The sequence below is a fragment of the Heterodontus francisci genome, chromosome 3 (assembly GCF_036365525.1).
Source record: "Heterodontus francisci isolate sHetFra1 chromosome 3, sHetFra1.hap1, whole genome shotgun sequence".
Taxonomy (NCBI): domain Eukaryota; kingdom Metazoa; phylum Chordata; class Chondrichthyes; order Heterodontiformes; family Heterodontidae; genus Heterodontus; species Heterodontus francisci.
In genome coordinates, this window is record NC_090373.1 from 204416713 (window position 1) to 204437947 (window position 21235).

Genomic DNA, 21235 nt, shown 5'->3' on the forward strand with positions numbered 1-21235 from the left:
GTAACTTGCCAAGGCTCCTTTGACAGCACCTTCCAAACCCATGACCTCTCCCACCTAGAAGAATATGCATGGGAAAACCACCACTTGCAAGTTCCCCTGTCACACACCATCCTGGCATGGAACTATATCACTGCTCCTTCACTGTCGCCGGGTAAAAATCCAGGAACTCCTTCCCTAACAGCTTTATGAGTGTACCTACACCACATGGACTGCAGCGGTTCAAGAAGTTGGTTCACCACCACCTTGTCAAAGGCAATTCAGGTCGTACAATAAATACTGGCCTTGCCAACGATGCCCATATCCTATGTACGAATGAAAACATTTCTGGTGAAAGGCCACAGACTGGAAATGTTAACTCTGTTTCTCTCCCCACAGATGTTGCCAGATCTGCTGAGTATTTCCAGAATTTTCTGCTTTTAACACTAGTTAGGCCACAGCTAGAGTACTGCGTACAGTTCTGGTCACTGCATTACAGGGAAGATGTGATCAAACCAAAGGAGATATACCAGGGAGGTAGCTAGGAATAGAGAATTTTAGCTATGAGGGAAGTCTGGATTGACTGGGGTTGTTTTCTTGGAACAGAGGAGCTTGAGGGGAGATTTAATTCCAGTGTATAAAATTATGAGGGGCCCAAAAAGAGTGAATAGGAAGGACCTATTTTCCTTAACAGAGAGACAGCACAGATTTCAAATAATTGGTAGAAAGATTAGATAGGAATTGAAGCAGAAATGTTTTCACCCAGAGGCTGGTGGGATCTGGAAATCACTGCCTGAAAGGGTGGTAGATGTAGAATCTTTCATTGCATTTACCAAATTACATGGGTATGCATTTGACATGCCATAACCTAGAGGGCTAAGAAGTGCTGGAAAGTGGGATTAGGCTGGATAGATCTTTTCTGGCCGGCATAGATACGATGGGCCAGATGGCTTCCCTTGGTGCAGTGAATTTTATATTTCTATGGGTTGAATTTTAAACTAATGGCACAGCTCTCGGCAGCGGAACCAGAAGCGAGTGCTGTCTCTACGCAAGCAAAATGCAGCTGACCGACTGCAATCACGTTTCGGGCAGCCAATTAAGGAGGGGAGGCAAGGGGCCTGTGCACTCAAGGACCAGAGGCGGGGAAAGTGGCGCCAATGGTGCCGTCATCTAATACAATGGCAGGTGCTGGCACCATATACAAAGGTGCTGCCAACCCTGCATTCACTCTAGTCTAGTTCAAAAGAGTGCCTTCCTGAGTGTCCTCTGCTGCCCCAGGGCCCATTCTGCTGCCTTTGCTGCTCTAGGACTCTTTCTGCTTTCCCAGGACCACCTTCTGCTGCCTCTGTTGCATGATAGGCAAGGAGCCTGAAGCAACCATGGGTAAAGGAGGACAGTGTGTGGCCCCACGCTTTAGCGATGCCTCCCTGCAGGTTCTGCTCCAGGCTGCAGGGGAAAGGCGGGAGGTCCTCTTCCCCTTGACGGGCAGAGAAGACCTGCCCGCCTGGCCAAGCAAGCCTGGACAGAGATCGCGGAGGAGGTCCGCAGCCATGCGGTCACTCCCAGGACATGGATCCAGCAAAGGAGGTGGGTCAGTGACCTCATCTGGGTTGCTAAGATAACTCCAAACACTTTGGGTCCTAAGGGCACTGCATGCGGCAGAGCAAGAGGGAGCATTTGATGGAAAGGGAGTGACCACCCAGTCATGTGAATTGGGAAAGGGCAACAGGACATGCTGCCTAAGGCTTGGCTGCTTCTCAGTGAGAGGCACACCTCAGTAATTGTATAACCTCACACAGTCCCTCAAGAGGGTCCACATGCAGGAGGCATATATGTGCCCCCATCATGGACCGCTGGACTATGACTATCAGAAGTCTTGGGCTTGCCCCACTGGGAGACTAACGTTGTTCATCATTGTATCTGCAGGAGAAGACAGTCCATAATTGGGAAGAGTATGCCAAAATTGATGGTAGAGTGCTTTATCTCCATGTCTTACACCCGATGGAGGAGGAAGCCATGGAACTGGCAGGGCTGCAAGGCAGCTGCTCCACAGCTGATGGTGGGACAGGTGCGCCTACCCAAGAGAATGAGTGAGCATCTCCTGGGGCACAAGGATGCATCTACTGCAAATGAGCAATGCTGCTTAACTGCTCACCACAATGGAGTCACACAGTAGGGGTGGTTGGAATGTTGCAATGGACAGACCTAACCCTTCAATGTTTCTGTTTTCTCATGCAAGTCAAGATGAATGATAAGAGTGAAGACCTGAAGAGAATGGGGGACATCCGGCCACCTCTGAGGAAGAGGAGAGAGCCTCAGATGGTGCATCGTCACATCATTCCCCCACACCCTCCACCAGCCCAGATACTTTCACGCAGTAGTTATCCGGTTGCAGTTAGATTAGGTCACATCACAGACACGCCCGGAGAGCTGACAAAGGCTTTGACAGCCCAGGTCATTGGCAGTCAGAGACTGATGAAGTGCCTCTGGTGTCGTCAGCAACATGAGATATGCTGCAGCTGCAGTGAGAGGGAATGCAACATCTCGCAGAGATGCCAGAGGCTCTGCATATCAAGCGCAGACGATGAAGGAGTCCATCCAGGCCTTGGCTGCTGCACTGTCTCTGACTGTTGTGCATCTGGCTTCCTCCAATGAGAGATTGGCGACTCTCATGGAGAGCTAAACCAATCAGTAGCACCAGAGATGCGCACAGACCTGCACATCATTGCATTGTCCATGAGCTCCATGCAGTGGTGGCAAGGCAAGAGGGGTTGAGGTAGCTGGACTCTCCATCAGGTTCACATCTCTCAGGTCAGCAGGGAGGTATAAGAATGCCTTATATGTGGGGAGGAGCTGCTGGCTGCCATATCTGGGGGCTCCTCTGAGGGTGCTCCTGGTGTGAGCAGTAGCTTCAAAGCCTCTGCCCGTGATGCCAACATTTCCATCATCCCTGCCACCAGATGGGGTCCCTGTAAGTGTGCAAGAGGTTGTCAGTGTGCCGGGGACCTCCAGGCATCAGGCAGCCAGAGGACAATCCCCCAAGGATATCCAAGTCAGGAGGAAGCAAGATCAGCAAACTGCCTCCACCTCAGCTGAAAGCGCAGGTGGAGCACCATATATGAGCACCGGAAACGATTTAAGAGCGTATAGCTGCACTTAGGGGATCATGGAAGACTGTCCATTCGAGATGGATAGTGCTGTGTTTGGTGTCGCGCAGAATAAAGAAATGATGTTCGCTCAGTATTTCTGACTTGGAGCTATATCGCCGTTCCTTCACTGTCACTGGGTCAAAATCCTGGAACTCCCTTCCTAACAGCACTGTGGGTGTACCTACCCTATATGGACTGCAGCAATTCAAGAGGCTGTGCACCACCACCTTCTCAAGGGCAATTAGGGATGGTCAATAAATGCTTTCCTAGCCAGCAACGGCCATATCCCATGAACAAATAAAAAAAGGCTCCTTTTTATTGCTCGTGCCTTTTGGAACTTTATTTAATGTGGTGGATGTTGAACATATGGATTTTAAGGAAGCGTGTGATAAGGTACCACATAAAAGTCTGGATTAAAAAAAAATTGAGGCTCATGGAATAGGAGGGTCAGTATCCATTTGACTAAAAAATTGGCTTAAGGACAGAAAACAGTGAGTCGTGGTAAATGGTTGTTTCTCAGACTGGAGGATGGCAGACAGTGGTGTTCCCCAAGGGTCAGTGCTAGGACCACTTTTTTTTCCGATATATAAATGTCTTGGATCTTGGAATACAGAGTAGAATATCAAAATTTGCCGATGACACTAAACTTCGAGATGTGGCAGTGAGGATGATATGAACTGCCTGCAAAAGGACATAGATAGGCGAGCAGAATGGGCAGACAGCTGACAGACAGAATTTAATACAGAGAGGTGTGAGGTGATGCATTTTGTCAGAAGGGAGAGGGTGAGGCAACATACACTTAATGGTACAATTCTAAAATGAGTGCAGGAACAGCAGGACCTGGGGGTGCATGTGCATAGATCTTTGAAGGTGGCAAAACATATTGAGACAGTAGTAAGCAAAACAAATGGGATCTTGGGCTTCATAAATAGAGAAATAGAGTACAAAAGCACTTTATAAAGCTTTGGTTAGACCCCAACTGGAGTATTGCGTTCAGTTCTGGTCACCACATTTCGGGAAGGGTCCTTGAAAAGGTGCAGAGGAGATTTACCAGAATGGATCCTGGGTTGGGGGTTTTATTTACAAGTTAGGTTGGAAAAGCTGAGGTTGATATCCTTGCAACATAGGAGATTGAGGTGAGATTTAATAGAGGTGTTCCAGATTATGACAGGCTTAGATAAGTAAGACAAGGAAAAACTGTTCCCATTAACTAATGGTACAAGGACTAAGGGAAATAGATTGAAGGTTTTGGGCAAGAGATGCGAGGGATTGTGAGAAAGAACTTTTTTACACAAATTGGATGGCCACTTGAAGGAAATAAGCTTGCAGGGCTGGAGCGGGGCAGTGGGACTGACTGGATTGCTCCATGGAGAGCTAACATAGACATGATGGCCCAAATGGCCTCCTTTTGTGCTGTAAATAATTCTATGACTCTAATACAAAGTTGCACATATCTGTATGGCAAGGGACCAGCACTGGATCATCACTAGGCAAATAACGTTCTTGTCCGTTACAAATTTAGGGCATGAGTTTACAAGGGGAGTCTCCTCCTCGTCACTATAACTTTGGCAGAGGGACTATGGAACATCTGGGTTTTCAAGGTTTCGGCAACTTATAGACCAAAGTTATGGCAGCTGAGCAGACCCTCATGAAAATTCACCCCAAAGGTTCATTGCACATAGGCCTTACATTTCTTGTGCTTCTCTTGTAAACCAGTCAGTCCATTACAGAAGCATTTTCTACCTTTTCAAGTTCCTCGTTTCTTTTGGCATAACTGCTATCTTCTTTAACATTGCTGTTGGTCCTAAAAGATATATTTTGTTCTTGAGGATCTTCTGTAAATGCAACTCGTCTGCGCTCTATATTCAAGGATAAAGGAGAGAAAGTAAGACAGGAAATTGCAACTAACATGAATGTTGTTCAAATTCATTGCACAATATCAAAGGCAGTGGCATAGTGGTAATGTCACTCGACTAGTAACCCAGAGCCCCAGGCTGATGGTGGAATTTGAATTCAATTAATAAATCTGGAATTAAAAAGCTAGACTAGTGGTGATCATGAAACCATTGTCGATTGTTGTAAAAACCCATATGGTTCACTAATGTCCTTTAGGGAAGGAAACCTGCCATCCTGATCGTCACAGACATGTGACTCCAGACACAAAGCAATGTGATTGATTCGTAAATGCCCTCTGAAATTGCCGAGCAAGCCACTCAGTTGTATCAAACCGCTACAAAGTCTAAGAAGAGGACTGAAACTGGACGGACAGCCCTGCATCTATCTAGGCACCAGAGACGACAACAGTAAACCCAGAAATAAAAACAGGAAATGTTGGAACCACTCAGCAGGTCTGGCAGCATCTGTGGAAAGAGAAGGAGAGTTAACGTTTCGGGTCAGTGACCCTTCTTCAGAACTAGCAAATATTAGAAATGTCAAAGGTTATAAGCAAATGAGCTGGGAGTGGGTCAAGAGATAACAAAGGAGAAGGTGTAGATTGGACAAGGCCACATAGCTGACCAAGGGGTCATGGAGCAAAGGCAAACAATATGTTAATGGTGTGTTGAAAGACAAAGCATTAGTACAGATAGGGTGTTAACGAACAGAAGATTGAGCAGCAGCAAGTACAAACATGAAAAAAAAACAGAGGGTAAGAAAACTGAACAAACTACGATGAAATGAAATAAACAAAAGAAAAAAAATTGTAAAAAGTGCAAAACTGAAAAAAGAACTAAAAATAAAAGTAAAATGGGGGGCCCATCATGCTCTGAAATTATTGAACTCAATGTTCAGTCCGGCAGGCTGCAGTGTGCCTAATCGGAAAATGAGATGCTGTTCCTCGAGCTTGCGTTGATGTTCAGTGGAACACTGCAGCAAGCCCAGGATAGAGATGTGAACATGAGAGCAGGGGGGAGTGTTGAAATGGCAAGCAACCGGAAGCTCAGGATCCTGCTTGCGGACTGAGCGGAGGTGTTCCGCAAAGCGGTCACCCAGTCTGCGTTTGGTCTCCCCAATGTAGAGGAGACCACATTGGGAGCAGCGAATACAGTATACTACATTGAAAGAAGTACAAGTAAATCGCTGCTTCACCTGAAAGGAGGGTTTGGGGCCTGGGATAGAGAGGAGAGAGGAGGTAAATGGGCAGGTATTACACCTCCTGCGATTGCAGGGGAAGGTGCCATGGGACGGGGACCAGGTGGTGGGTGTAATGGAGGAGTGGACCAGGGTGTCGCGCAGAGAACGATCCCTTCGGAATGCTGACAGGGGAAGGGAGGGAAGATGCGTTTGGTCGTGGCATCACGCTGGAGGTGGCGGAAATGGCGGAAGATGATTCTTTGGATATGGAGGCTGATGGGGTGGAAAGTGAGGACAAGGGGAACCCTATCACAGTTCTGGGAGGGAGGGGAAGGAGTGAGGATAGAGGTGCGGGAAATGGGCCAGACACGGTTGAGGGCCCTGTCAACAACAGTGGGGGGGAATCCTCGGTTGAGGAAAAAGGAGGTCATATCAGAAGCACCGTCATGGAAGGCAGCATCATCAGAGCAGATGCGTCGGAGACGGAGAAACTGGGAGAATGCAATGGAGTCCTTACAGGAGGTAGGGTGAGAAGAAGTGTAGTCCAAGTAGCTGTGGGAGTCGGTGGGCTTATAATGGATATTAGTAGACAACCTATTCCCAGAGATGGAGACAGAGAAGTCGAGGAAGGGAAGGGAAGTGTCAGAGATGGACCATGTAAAGGTGAGAGAAGGGTGGAAATTGGAAGCAAAGTTGATAAAGTTTCGGGGCGGGAGCAGGAAATGGCACTGATACAGTCATCAATGTACCGGAAAAAGAGTTGGGGGAGGGGGCCTGAGTAGGACTGGAACAAAGAATGCTCGACATATCCCAAAAAAAGACAGGCATAACTAGGACCCATGTGGGTACCCATAGCAACACCTTTTACTTGAAGGAAGTGAGTGGAGTTGAAGGAGAAGTTGTTCAATGTGAGAACAAGTTCAGCCAGGCGGAGGAGGGTGGTGGTGGATGGGGACTGGTTGGGCCTCTGTTCAAGGAGGAAGCGGAGATCCCTTAAACTATCTTGGAGGGGGATGGAGATGTAGAGCGATTGGACGTCCATAGTGAAGAGGATTCCCCCCCACTGTTGTTGACAGGGCCCTCAACCGTGTCCGGCCCATTTCCCGCACCTCTACCCTCACTCCTTCCCCTCCCTCCCAGAACCGTGATAGGGTTCCCCTTGTCCTCACATTCCATCCCATCAGCCTCCATATCCAAAGAATCATCTTCCGCCATTTCCGCCACCTCCAGAGTGATGCCACTACCAAACGCATCTTCCCCTCCCTTCCCCTGTTAGCATTCCGAAGGAATCGATCCCTCCGCGACACCCTGGTCCACTCTTCCAGTACCGCCACCACCTGGTCCCCGTCCCATGGCACCTTCCCCTGCAATCGCAGGAGGTGTAATACCTGCCCATTTACCTTCTCTCTCATCACTATCCCAGGCCCCAAACCCTCCTTTCAGGTGAAGCAGCGATTTACTTGTACTTCTTTCAATGTAGTATACTGTATTCGCTGCTCACAACGTGGTCTCCTCTACATTGGGGAGACCAAACGCAGACTGGGTGACCGCTTTGCGGAACACCTCCGCTCAGTCCGCAAGCAGGATCCTGAGATTCCGGTTGCTTGCCATTTCAACACTCCCCCCTGCTCTCATGCTCACATCTCCATCCTGGGCTTGCTGCCGTGTTCCACTGAACATCAACGCAAGCTCGAGGAACAGCATCTCATTTTCCGATTAGGCACACTACAGCTTGCTGGACGGAACATTGAGTTTCAATTTCAGAGCATGATGGGCCCCCCATTTTACTTTTATTTTTAGTTATTTTTTTCAGTTTTGAACTTTAAAAAATTTTTTTTTCTTTTATTTCATTTCATCGTAGTTTGTTCAGTTTGTTACCTTCTGTTTTTTTCATGCTTGTACTTGCTGCTGTTCAATCTTCTGTTCGTTAACACCCTATCTGTACGAATGCTTTGTCTTTCAACACACCATTAACATATTGTTTGCCTTTGCTCCATGACCCCTTGGTCAGCTATGTGGCCTTGTCCAATCTATATCTTCTCCTGTTATCTCTTGCTCCACCCCCAGCTCACTTGCTTATAACCTTTGACATTTCTACCATTTGCTGGTTCCGAAGAAGGGTCACTGACCCGAAACGTTAACTCTCCTTCTCTTTCCACAGATGCTGCCAGACCTGCTGAGTGGTTCAAACATTTCTTGTTTTTATTTCAGATTTCCAGCATCCGCAGTATTTTGCTTTTATCACAGTAAACCCAGCCCTGTCGACCCTGCAGAGTCCTCCAAACTAACATCTGGGGGCTTGTGCCAAATTGGGAGAGCTGTCCCACAGACTAATCAAGCAACAGCCTGACACAGCCATACTCACTGAATCATACCTTGCAGACAATGTCCCAGACACCATCATCATCATTCCTGGGTTTGTCCTGTCCCATTGGCAGGACAGGCCCACCAGAGGTGGCGGTACAGTGGTATATAGTCAGGAGGGAGTTGCCTTGGGAGTTCTCAACATTGAATCTGGACCCCATGAATTCTCATGGCATCAGGTCAAACATGGGCAAGGAAACCTCCTGCTGATTACCACCTACTGTGCCCTCAGCTGATGAATCAATGCTTCTCCATCTTGGACACCAATTGGAAAAAGCACTGAGGGTAGCAAGGGCACAGAATATATCTGGGTGGGGGACTTCAATGGCCATCACCAATAGTGGCTTTGTCGCACCACACTGACCGAGCTGGCCGAGTCCGAAAGGATATACCTGCTTGACTGGGTCTGCGGCAGATGATGAGCGAGCCAACACGAGGGAAAAACCTACTTGACCACACCCTCACCAATCTACCTGTCACAGATGCATCTGTCCATGACAGTATTGGTAGGAGTCCTTGTGAAGACTAAGTCTCGTCTTCACACTGAAGGTACCCACCATCATGTTGTGTGGCACCACCACCATGCTAAAAGGGATAGATTTCGAACAGATCTAGCAACTCAAAACTCAGCGTCCGTGAGGTGCTGTGGGCCATCAGCAGCAGCAGAATTGTATTAAACCACAATCTATAACCTTCTGGCTCGTCATATGCTCCACTCTACCATTACTATCAAGCCGGGTGACCAACCCTGGTTCAATGAAGATTGCAAGAGGGAATTCCAGGAGCAGCACCAGGCATACCTAAACATGAAGTGTCAGCCTGGTGAAGCTACAACACAGGACTACTTGCATGCCAAACAGCGGAAGCAACATGCAATAGACATGGCGAAGTGATCCCACACCAACGGATCAGATCTAAGCTCTGCAGTCCTGCCACATCGAGTCGGGAATGGTGGTGGATAATTAAACAACTGACAGGAGGAGGAGGCTCCAAAAACACAAGCATCCTCAATGATGGGGGAGCCCAGCACATTAGTGCAAAACATAAGGCTGAAGCATTTGCAACAATCTTCAGTCCGAAGTGCCGAGGTGATGACTCATCTCGGCCTCCTCTTGAGATCCTCAGCATCACAGATGCCATTCTTCAGCCAATTCGATTCACTCCACATGATATCAAGAAACAGCTGAAGGTACTGGATACTGCAAAAGCTATGGGCCCTGACAACATTCCAGCAATAGTACTGAAGACGTGTGCTCCAGAACGAGCCGCGCCCTGAGCCAAGCAGTTCCAGTACAGCTACAAAATTGTCTTCTACTCAGCTATGTGGAAAATTGCCCAAGTAGGTCCTGGACACAAAAAGCAGGACAAATCCGACCCAATCAATTACCGCCCTATTAGTCTACTCTCGATCATCAGTAAAGTGATGGAAGGGGTCAGCAACAGTGCTATCAAGCGGCACTTGCTCAGTGATAACCTGTTCACTGACGCTCAGTTTGGGTTCCGCCGGGGCCACTCAGCTCCTGACATCATTACAGCCTTGGTTCAAACATTGACAAAAGAACACCAGAAGTGAGGAGAGACTGACTGCCCTTGACATCAAGGCAGCATTTGACCGAGTATGGCATTAAGGAGCCCTAGCAAAACTGGAGTCAATGGGAATCAGGGGGAAAACTCTGGTGCCCTTCCCAAGGGAAATTACAGAAGGGCAATAAATGCTGGCATGGCCAGCAATGCCCACATCTCCCAATCGAATAAAGAAAAAAGAAGAACAAAGAACAGTACAGCACAGGATCAGGCCATTCAGCCCTCCAAGCCTGCGCCGATCTTGATGCCTGCCGAAACTAACACCTTCAGCACTTCCGGGGCCCATATCCCTCTATTACCTTCCTATTCATATATTTGTCAAGATGTCTCTTAAACGTCGCTATCGTATCTGCTTCCACCACCTCCCCTGGCAGCAAGTTCCAGGCACTCACCACCCTCTGTGCAAAGAACTTGCCTCGCACATCCCCTCTAAACTTTGCCCCTCGCACCTTAAACCTATGTCCCTGAGTAACTGACTCTTCCACCCTGGGAAAAAGCTTCTGACTATCCACTCTGTCAATGCCGCTCATAACTTTGTAAACCTCCATCATGTCGCCCCTCCACCCTCGTCGTTCCAGTGAGAACAATCCGAGTTTTTCCAACCTCTCCTCATAGCTAATGCCCTCCAGACCAGGCAACATCCTGGTAAACCTCTTCTGTACACTCTCCAAAGACTCCACGTCCTTCTGGCAGTGTGGCGACCAGAATTGCATGCAATATTCTAAGCGTGGCCTAACTAAGGTTCTGTACACCTGCAACATGACGTGCCAATTTTTATACTCTATGCCCCGACCGATGAAGGCAAGCATGCTGTATGCCTTCTTGACTACCTTATCCACCTGCGTTGCCACTTTCAGTGTGACCTGTGGACCTGTACGCCCAGATCTCTCTGCCTGTCAATACTCCTAAGGGTTCTGCTATTTACTGTATCCCTCCCACCTGCATTAGACCTTCCAAAATGCATTACCTCACATTTGTCCGGATTAAACTCCATCTGCCATTTCTCCGCCCAAGTCTCCAACCGATCTATATCCTGCTGTATCCTCTGACAATCCTCATCATTATCTGCAACTCCACCAACCTTTGTGTCGTCCGCAAACTTACGAATCAGACCAGCTACATTTTCCTCCAAATCATTTAAATATACTACAAACAGCAAAGGTCCCAGCACTGATCCCTGCGGATCACCACTCGTCACAGCCCTCCATTCTGAAAAATACCCTTCCACTGCTACCCTCTGTCTTCTGTGACTGAGCCAGTTCTGTATCCATCTTGCCAGCTCACCTCTGATCCCGTGTGACTTCACCTTTTGCACCAGTCTGCCATGCGGGACCTTGTCAAAGGCTTTACTAAAGTCCATATAGACAACATCCACCGCCCTTCCCTCATCAATCATCTTCGTCACTTCCTCAAAAAAGTCAATCAAATTAGTAAGACACGACCTCTCGCTAATAAGTTTGTTTGTTTCCAAATGGGAGTAAATCCTGTCCCGAAGAATCCTCTCTAATAGTTTCCCTACCACTGACGTAAGGCTCACCGGCCTATAATTTCCTGGATTATACTTGCCACCCTTCTTAAACAAAGAAACAACATTGGCTATTCTCCAGTCCTCTGGGACCTCACCTGTAGCCAATGAGGATGCAAAGATTTCTGTCAAGGCCCCAGCAATTTCTTCCCTTGCCTCCCCCAGTATTCTAGGGTAGATCCCATCAGGCCCTGGGGACTTATCTACCTTAATGCTTTGCAAGACACCCAACACCTCCTCCTTTTTGATAATGAGATGACTGAGACTATCTGCACTCCTTTCCCTAGGCTCATCATCTACCAAGTCCTTCTCTTTGGTGAATACTGATGCAAAGTACTCATTTAGCACCTCGCCCATTTCCTCTGGCTCCACGCATAGATTCCCATCTCTGTCCTTGAGTGGGCCAACCCTTTCCCTGGTTACCCTCTTGCTCTTTATATATGTATAAAAAACCTTGAGATTTTCCTTAATCCTGTTTGCCAATGACTTTTCATGACCCCTTTTAGCCCTCGTGACTCCTTGCTTAAGTTCCTTCCTATTGTCTTTATATTCCTCAAGGGCTTCATCTGTTCCCAGCCTTCCAGCCCTTACGAATGCTTCCTTTTTCTTTTTGACTAGGCTCACAATATCCCGTGCTTTCCTAGCTTCCCGAAACTTATCAAACTTGTCTGTCTTCCTCACAGGAACATGCTGGTCCTGGATTCTAATCAGCTGACGTTTGAAAGACTCCCACATGTCAGATGTTGATTTACTCTCAAACAGCCGCCCCCAATCTAAATTCTTCAGTTCCTGCCTAATATTGTTATAATTAGCCTTCCCCCAATTTAGCACCTTCACCCGAGGACTACTCTTATCCTTATCCACAAGTACCTTAAAACTTATGGAATTATGGTCACTGCTCCCGAAATGCTCCCCCACTGAAACTTCAACCACCTGGCCGGGCTCATTCCCCAATACCAGGTCCAGAATGGCCCCATCCCTAGTTGGACTATCTACATACTGTTTCAAGAAGCCCTCCTGGATGCTCCTCACAAATTCTGCCCCATCCAAGCCCCTAGCACTAAGTGAGTCCCAGTCAATATCGGGGAAGTTAAAATCACCCACCACTACAACCCTGTTACCTTTACATCTTTCCAAAATCTGTCTACATATCTGCTCCTCTACCTCCCGCTGGCTGTTGGGAGGCCTGCAGTAAACCCCCAACATCGTGACTGCACCTTTCCTATTCCTGAGCTCCACCCATATTGCCTCGCTGCATGACCCCTCCGAGGTGTCCTCCCGCAGTACAGCTGTGATATTCGCCTTAACCAGTAATGCAACTCCCCCACCCCTTTTACATCCCCCTCTATCCCGCCTGAAGCTTCTAAAGCCTGGAACATTTAGCTGCCAATCCTGCCCTTCCCTCAATCAAGTCTCTGTAATCGCAACAACATCATATTTCCAAGTACTAATCCAAGCTCGAAGTTCATCTGCCTTACCTGTTATATTTCTCGCATTGAAACAAATGCACTTCAGACCACCAGTCCCGCTGTGCTCAGCAACATCTCCCTGCCTGCTCTTCCTCTTAGTCCGACTGGCCTTATTTACTATGTCCTCCTCATTTACTTCACTAGCTGTCCTACTGCTCTGGTTCCCACCCCCCTGCCACACGAGTTTAAACCCTCCCGAGTGACGCTAGCAAACCTTGCAGCCAGGATATTAGTGCCCTTCCAGTTTAGATGCAACCCGTCCGTCTTGTACAGATCCCATCTGTCCCTGAAGAGAGCCCAATGGTCCAGATATCTGAAACCCTCTCTTCTACACCAGCTGCTCAGCCACGTGTTTAGCTGCACTATCTTCCTATTTCTGCCTCACTGGCACGTGGCACAGGGAGTAATCCAGAGATTACAACCCTGGAGGTCCTGTCTTTTAACTTACTACCTAACTCCCTAAACTCCCCCTGCAGGACCTCATCACTCTTCCTGCCTATGTCATTGGTATCGATGTGTACCACAACCTCTGGCTGTTCACCCTCGACCTTCAGAATGCCCTCTGTCCGTTCAGAGACATCCTTGACCCTGGCACCAGGGAGGCAACATACCTTCCTGGAGTCCCTTTCACGTCCACAGAAGCGCCTATCTGTGCCCCTGACTATAGAGTCCCCTATAACTATTACTCTTCTGCGCTTTGTTCCTCCCTGCTGAACAACAGTGCCAGCCGTGGTGCCACTGCTCTGGTTGCTGCTGTTTTCCCCTGATAGGCCATCCCCCCCAACAGTATCCAAACGGTATACTTGTTAGAGAGGGGGATAGCCACAGGGGATTCCTGCACTGACTGCCTGCCCCTTCTAGCGGTCACCCATCTATCTGCCTGCACTTTGGGTGCAACCACTTCTCTAAAACTCTTGTCTCTGACGCTTTCCGCCACCTGCATGCTCCTAAGTGCATCCAGTTGCTGCTCCAACCGATCCATGCGGTCTGTGAGGAGCTGCAACTGGGTACACTTCCTGCAGATGTAGTCGCCCAGAACGCTGGAAGCGTCACGGACCTCCCACATCTCACAGGTGAAGCACTTCACCCCTCTAACTGACATTTCTATCACTAATTAGTTAATTGATATAAAATAAATACTTACTAAATCCTTACTAAATTATGAAACACTTCACTATGTGGTCCCTAGTGCTATATTTCTACAATAAATATTAAATGCTGTCTCAATACAGTAATCTCCTCCCTCTGGTTTAGTTACTCTACTTATTAATTAGTTAATTAGTGTTTTAATCAATTTTTATCAGTTTCATTTTCAAATTCGGTACAGATTCCCTACCAGCCATTCAGGTCACAGCTTTCCTGTGACGTCACATTTTCAGTTTTTTTTTTCCACCCGAGGTTACTTACCGCTCTGGAACTCCGCCCTCTGAGTCTGCTCCGAGAATCCCCGAGGTACGTTTTTTATACTTACCGCTCTGGAACTCCGCCCTCTGAGTCTGCTCCGAGAATCCCCGAGGTACGTTTTTTATACTTACCGGTCTGGAACTCCGCCCTCCGAGTCTGCTCCGAGAATCCCTGAGGTAAGTTTTTTATACTTACCGCACCGGAACTCCGCCCTCCGAGTCTGCTCCGAGAATCCCCGAGGTCAGTTTTTATACTTACCTCTCTGGAACTCCGCCCTCCGAGTCAGCTCCGAGAATCCCCGAGTTAAGTTTTTTATACTTACCGCTCTGGAACTCCGCCCTCCGAGTCTGCCCATGTGATACCCATGTCTCAACACAGATATTTGGTAATCAAATCAGAGAACTGGATTTTTCTCATGACAAAATACAAGCATAGATCCAAAATAGACTTGTCAGCAAAATTAACGCCCATGGAATTAAAAGGACAATGGTAGCATGGAAACAAATTTTGCTCAGGGACAGAAAGCAGAGAGTGGTGAATGATTGTTTTTCAGACTGGAGGGAAGTAGACAGTGGTGTTCTCTAGGGATCAGTATTTGGACCCCTGCACTTTTTTGATCTACATGAATGACATGGACTTGGGTATACAGGGCATAATTTCAAAGTTCGCAAATGATACAAAAATCAGAAATGTAACAAACAGTGAGAGGGATTGTAACACTCCAGCAGGACAAAGAAAGACAGATTGGTGAAACAGGCAAATACATGGCAGATGAAATTTAATGCATCGAGGTGTGAAATGGCTTATTTTGGTGGAAAGAATAAGCAGAGGCACAATGAACTAAATCTTCTTTCTTCTTTGGCCTCCTTGTCTCGAGAGAGGTGGTCAGTGGTTTGTGCAGTAGCGCCTGGAGTGGCTATAAAGGCCAATTCTCGAGTGACAGACTCTTCCACAGGTGCTGCAGATAAAATTGGATGTCATGGCTGTTACACAGTTGGCTCTCCCCTTGCGCTTCTGTCTTTTTTCCCGCCAACTGCTAAGTCTCTTTGACTCGCCACGCTTTAGCCCCGCCTTTATGGTTGCCCGCCAGCTCTGGCGATCGCTGGCAACTGACTCCCACGACTTGTGATCAATGTCACAGGACTTCATGTCGCGTTTGCAGATGTCTTTAAAGCAGAGCCATGGACGGCCGGTGGGTCTGGTACCAGTGACGAGCTCGCTGTACAATGTGTCTTTGGGGATCCTGCCATCTTCCATGCGGCTCACATGGCCAAGCCATCTCAGGCGCCGCTGGCTTAGTAGGGTGTATATGCTGGGGATGTTGGCCGCCTCGAGGACTTCTGTGTTGGGGATACGGTCCTGCCACCTGATGCCAAAGATTCTCCGGAGGCAGCGAAGATGGAATGAATTGAGACGTCGCTCTTGGCTGACATACGTTGTCCAGGCCTCGCTGCCGTAGAGCAAGGTACTGAGGACACAGGCTTGATACCCTTGGACTTTTGTGTACTGTGTCAGTGCGCCATTTTCCCACACTCTCTTGGCCAGTCTGGACATAGCAGAGGAAGCCTTTCCCATGCGCTTGTTTAATTCTGCATCGAGAGACAGGTTACTGGTGATAGTTGAGCCTAGGTAGGTGAACTCTTGAACCACCTCCAGTGTGTGGTCGCCGATATTGATAGATAGGGCATTTCTGACATCCTGTCCCATGATGTTCATTTTCTTGAGGCTGATGGTTAGGCCAAATTCATTGCAGGCAGCCGCAAACCTGTTGATGAGTCTCTGCAGACACTCTTCAGTGTGAGATGTTAAAGCAGCATCGTCAGCAAAGAGGAGTTCCCTGATGAGGACTTTCCGTACTTTGGTCTTCGCTTTTAGACGGGCAAGGTTGAACAACCTGACACCTTGTGTGGAGGAAAATTCCTTCTTCTGAGGACTTGAATGCATGTGAGTGCAGCAGGGAGAAGAAGATCCCAAACAATGTAGGTGCGAGAACACAGCCCTGTTTCATGATTGGAAAGGGATCTGATGAGGCGCCGCTATGCTGAATTGTGCCTCTCATATTGTCATGGAATGAGGTGATGATACTTAGTAGCTTTGGTGGGCATCCAATCTTTTCTAGTAGTCTGAAGAGACCACTTCTGCTGACAAGGTCAAAGGCTTTGGTGAGATCAATGAAAGCAACGTAGAGGGTCATCTGTTGTTCACGGCATTTCTCCTGTAGCTGGCGAAGGGAGAACAGCATGTCAATGGTGGATCTCTTTGCTCGAAAGCCACACTGTGCCTCAGGATAGACATGCTCAGCCAGCTTCTGGAGCCTGTTTAAAGCGACACGAGCGAAGACTTTCCCCACTATGCTGAGCAGGGAGATTCCACAGTCGTTGTTGCAGTCACTGCGGTCACCCTTGTTCTTATAGAGGGTGATGATATTGGCATCCCGCATATCCTGTGGTACTGCTCCCTCATCCCAGCACAGGCAAAGCAGTTCGTGCAGTGCTGAAAGTATAGCAGGCTTGGCACTCTTGATGATTTCAGGGGTAATGCCGACCTTCCCAGGGGCTTTTCCGCTGTCTTGTGAATCACTGGCATCACTGAGTTCCGATTTTGTTGGCTGTACATCCAGCTCATCCATGATGGGCAGAGACAGGGTTGCATTGAGGGCAGTCTCAGTGACAACATTTTCCCTGGAGTATAGTTCGAGGTAGTGTTCCACCCAACGGCAACACCTATGCAGTCATATTCAGCTGGCCTCTGACACAGGAAATATCAGAGGGATGTTTGATGGCATTCAGAGAGCTTTTGGGCCAACCGTCAAGAAGATTGCCCCCCCTCAAATCTAAATCAGGGGACACAATCACTGACCAATGCAAGCAAATGAACTAAATGGTTCCATTTTAAATGGTGTGCAACAACACAGGTGCTAGGCAATGACCATCTCCAACAAGAGAGAACTTAACCATCTCCCTTGAAATTCAGTGGCATTACCATTGCTGTATTCCCCAACATCAATATCTTGGTGATTATCATTGGCTGATTAACTGGACTAGCTATACAAGTACTGTGGATACAAAAGAAGGTCAGAGGCTGAGAATTCTACAGGGAATAACTCGCTCTGACTGCCCAAAGCCCAAACCATCCACAAAGCACAAGTCAGAAATGTGATGGAATATTCTCCACTTGCCTTGGTGGTGCAGAATCACAGAATCACAGAATAATACAGTGCAGAAGAGGCCCTTCGGCCCATCGAGTCTGCACCGATGCATTAAAACACCTGACCTGTCTAGCTAATCCCAATTGCCAGCACATGGCCCATAGCCTTGAATGTTATGACGTGCCAAGTGCTCATCCAGGTACTTTTTAAAGGATGTGAGGCAACCCGCATCTACCACCCTCCCAGGCAGGGCATTCCAGACCGTCACCACCCTCTGGGTAAAAAAGTTCTTCCTCAAATCCCCCTTAAACCACCCGTCCCTCACCTTAATCTTGTGACCCTCGTAACTGACCCTTCAACTAAGGGGAACAGCTGCTCCCTATCCACCCTGTCCATGCCCCTCATAATCTTGTGCGCCTCGATCAGGTCACCCCTCAGTCTTCTCTGCTCCAGCGAAAACAACCCAAGTCTATCCAACCTCTCTTCATAACTTAAATGTTCCATCCCAGGCAACATCCTGGTGAATCGCTTCTGCACCCCCTTCAATGCAATCACATCCTTCCTATAATGTGGCGACCAGAATTGCACACAGTACTCCAGCTGTGGCCTTACCAAAGTTCTGTACAACTCCAACATGACCTCCCTGCTTTTGTAATCTATGCCTCGATTGATAAAGGCAAGTGTCCCATATGCCTTTTTCACCACCCTATTAACCTGCCCTTCTGTCTTCAGAGATCTATGGACAAACACGCCAAGGTCCCTTTGTTCCTCGGAACTTCCCAGTGTCAGGCCATTCATTGAATACTTCCGTGTCACGTTAATCCTTCCAAGGTGTATCACCTCACACTTTTCAGGGTTAAATTCCATCTGCCACTTTTCTGCCCATTTGACCATCCCGTCTATATCTTCCTGTAACCTAAGACACTCCACCTCACTGTTAACCACTCAGCCAATCTTTGTGTCATCCGCGAACTTACTTATCCTACCCTCCACATAGTCATCTATCTCGTTTATATAAATGACAAACAATAGGGAACCCAGCACAGATCCCTGTGGTACGCCACTGGACACTGGCTTCCAGTCACTAAAACAGCCATCTGTCATCACTCTCTGTCTCCGACAGAGAAGCCAATTTTGAATCCATCTTATCAAGTTACCTTGTATCCCATATGCATTTGCTTTCTTGATAAGTCTCCCATGTGGGACCTCGACAAAGTCTTTGCTGAAATCCATGTAAACTACATCAATTGCATTACCCTCATCTACCCTCATGGTCACATGCTCAAAAATTCAATCAAAGTTGTTTGGCATGACCTCCCTCTGACAAAGCCATGCTGACTATTCCGAATCAAATTTTCCCTCTCCAAGTGGTGATAGATTCTCTCCTTCAGAATTTTCTCCAATAGTTTCCCTACCACTGACGTAAGACGCACTGGTCTGTAGTTCCCTGGCTTATCTCTACAACCTTTCTTAAATAGTGGGACCACATTAGCTGTTCTCCAGTTCTCTGGCACCTTCCCCGTGGCCAGAGAGGAATTAAAAATTAGGGTCAGAGCCCCTGCAATCTCCACCCTCGCCTCCCACAGCATCCTGGGACACAAATCGTCCGGACCTGGAGATTTGTCCACTTTTAAGCCTTCCAAAACCTCCAATACCTTGTCACTCCCTATGACAATTTGCTCAGGAACCTCACAGTATCTAAGTTCCGTATCTACATCCTCAATCTCTTGTATGAAGACAGATCCGAAGTATTCATTCAACACCCTACCAATGTATCCGGCTCCACCCACAAATTTCCCCCTTGGTCCCTCATGGGTCCTACTCTTTCCCTGGTTATCCTCTTCCCATTGATATACTTATGGAATATCTTGGGATTTTCCCTGCTTTTACCAGCCGGAGCTTTCTCATATCCCCTCTTTGCACTCCTAATTGCTTTCTTTAGCTCCATCCGACACTTTCTGTACTCCACTAATGCTTCCATTGATTTGCTCTCCTTGTATTTGCTGAAAGCCTCTCTTTTCCTTCTCATCGTAGCCTGAATGTTTCTGGTCATCCATGGTTCTCTGGGCTTGTTGCTCCTACCTATTACCCTAGAGGGAACATGTTGGACCTGTACCCTCCCCATTTCCTTTTTGAATGCCCCCACTGCTCTTCTGTAGATTTCCCGACAAGTAACTCTTTCCGGTCTACCTTGGCCAGATCGTGCCTTATTTTACTAAAATTCGCTCTCCCCCAATCCAAAATCATTTTTTGCAAAGTGTCTATTTCTTTCGCCATAACAAGTTTAAACTGTACCATGTTATGGTCGCTATCACCAAAATGCTCTCCCACCAACACATCCACCACCTGTCATTCCCCAGAATTAGGTCCAGCACTGCACCCTCCCTTGTTGGATCCTCTACATTTTGAGCTAAAAAGTACATTTTAAGAACTCCACTCCATCTAAGCCCTTAACATAATGACTATCCCAATTAATGTTGGGAAAGTTGAAATCACCTAATATAATTACCCTATTATTTTTACACACCTCTGCAAATTGTGCACATAGATGCTCCTCAATTTCCCGCTGACTAGCTGGGGGTTTATAACAAACACCTAGCAATGTGGCTGTCCCTTCTTTATTCCTAAACACTACCCATAAAGCTTCATTTGATGCCCCCTCCAAGATATCATCTCTCCTGACAGCAGTAACTGACTCCTTAACTCATATTGCAATGCCCCCTCCTCTTTTACTCCCTCCTCTGTCTCGCCTGAAGATTCTATATCCAAGGATATTGAGCTGCCAATCCTGCCCCTCCCTCAACCATGTCTCCGTGATGGCTACTATATCACAATTCCACGTGTCAATCATTGCCCTTAACTCATCCGTTTTACCTGCAATACTCCTGGCATTAAAGTAGAGGCCTTCCATCCTGGTCTTACTCCCTTGAAACTTACTTCCGCTGTATTTCCTCTGACTTGTTAGCTCTCCTGTGCTTAGCTGTGTCCCTATTCTGCTAGGAGTCTGCGTCCCCTGCCCCAGCCAAATTAGTTTAAACTCCTCCCAACAGCACGAGCAAACCCGCCAGCAAGGATGTTAGTCCCCCTCTGGTTCAGATGCAGACCGTCCCGCTTGTACAGGTCCCACCTTCCCCAGAAATGGTCCCAGTGGTCCAGGAATCTAAAACCCTCCCTCCTGCACCAACTCTTAAACCACGCATTCATCTGTGCTATTCTCCTATTTCTATACTCGCTCGCACATGGCACTGGGAGTAATCCAGAGATTACAACCCGAGAGGTCCTGCTTTGCAGTCTACTGCCTAACTCCCTGAATTCTTGATGCAAGACCTCATCCCTCTTTCTACCTATGTCATTGGTACCAACATGTATCATGACCTCTGCCTTATCACCCTCCCCCTTCAGGATGCCCTGCAGCCGTTCAGTGACATCCTGGACCCTGGCACCAGGGATGCAACACACCATCCTGGAGTCACGTTGACGGCCACAGTAGCGCCTATCTGTTCCCCTGACTATAGAATCCCCTGTTACTATTGCTCTTCCTCTC

At 47.8% G+C, this 21235-nt stretch overlaps 1 protein-coding gene across 1 annotated transcript in view; it reads right to left on the minus strand.

The window, feature by feature from the left end:
• LOC137367180 (dynein axonemal heavy chain 8-like) overlaps nt 1-21235 on the minus strand; it is a 2531605-nt gene that overhangs the window by 1930095 nt on the left and 580275 nt on the right. The window contains exons 56-58 of the mRNA XM_068028616.1: nt 4869-4984; nt 3737-3806; nt 2692-2945 (exon numbers count right to left, since the gene is read on the minus strand). Coding sequence (XP_067884717.1) covers nt 2692-2945; nt 3737-3806; nt 4869-4984 — 440 coding nt within the window. The remainder of the gene's footprint in view (nt 1-2691; nt 2946-3736; nt 3807-4868; nt 4985-21235) is intronic.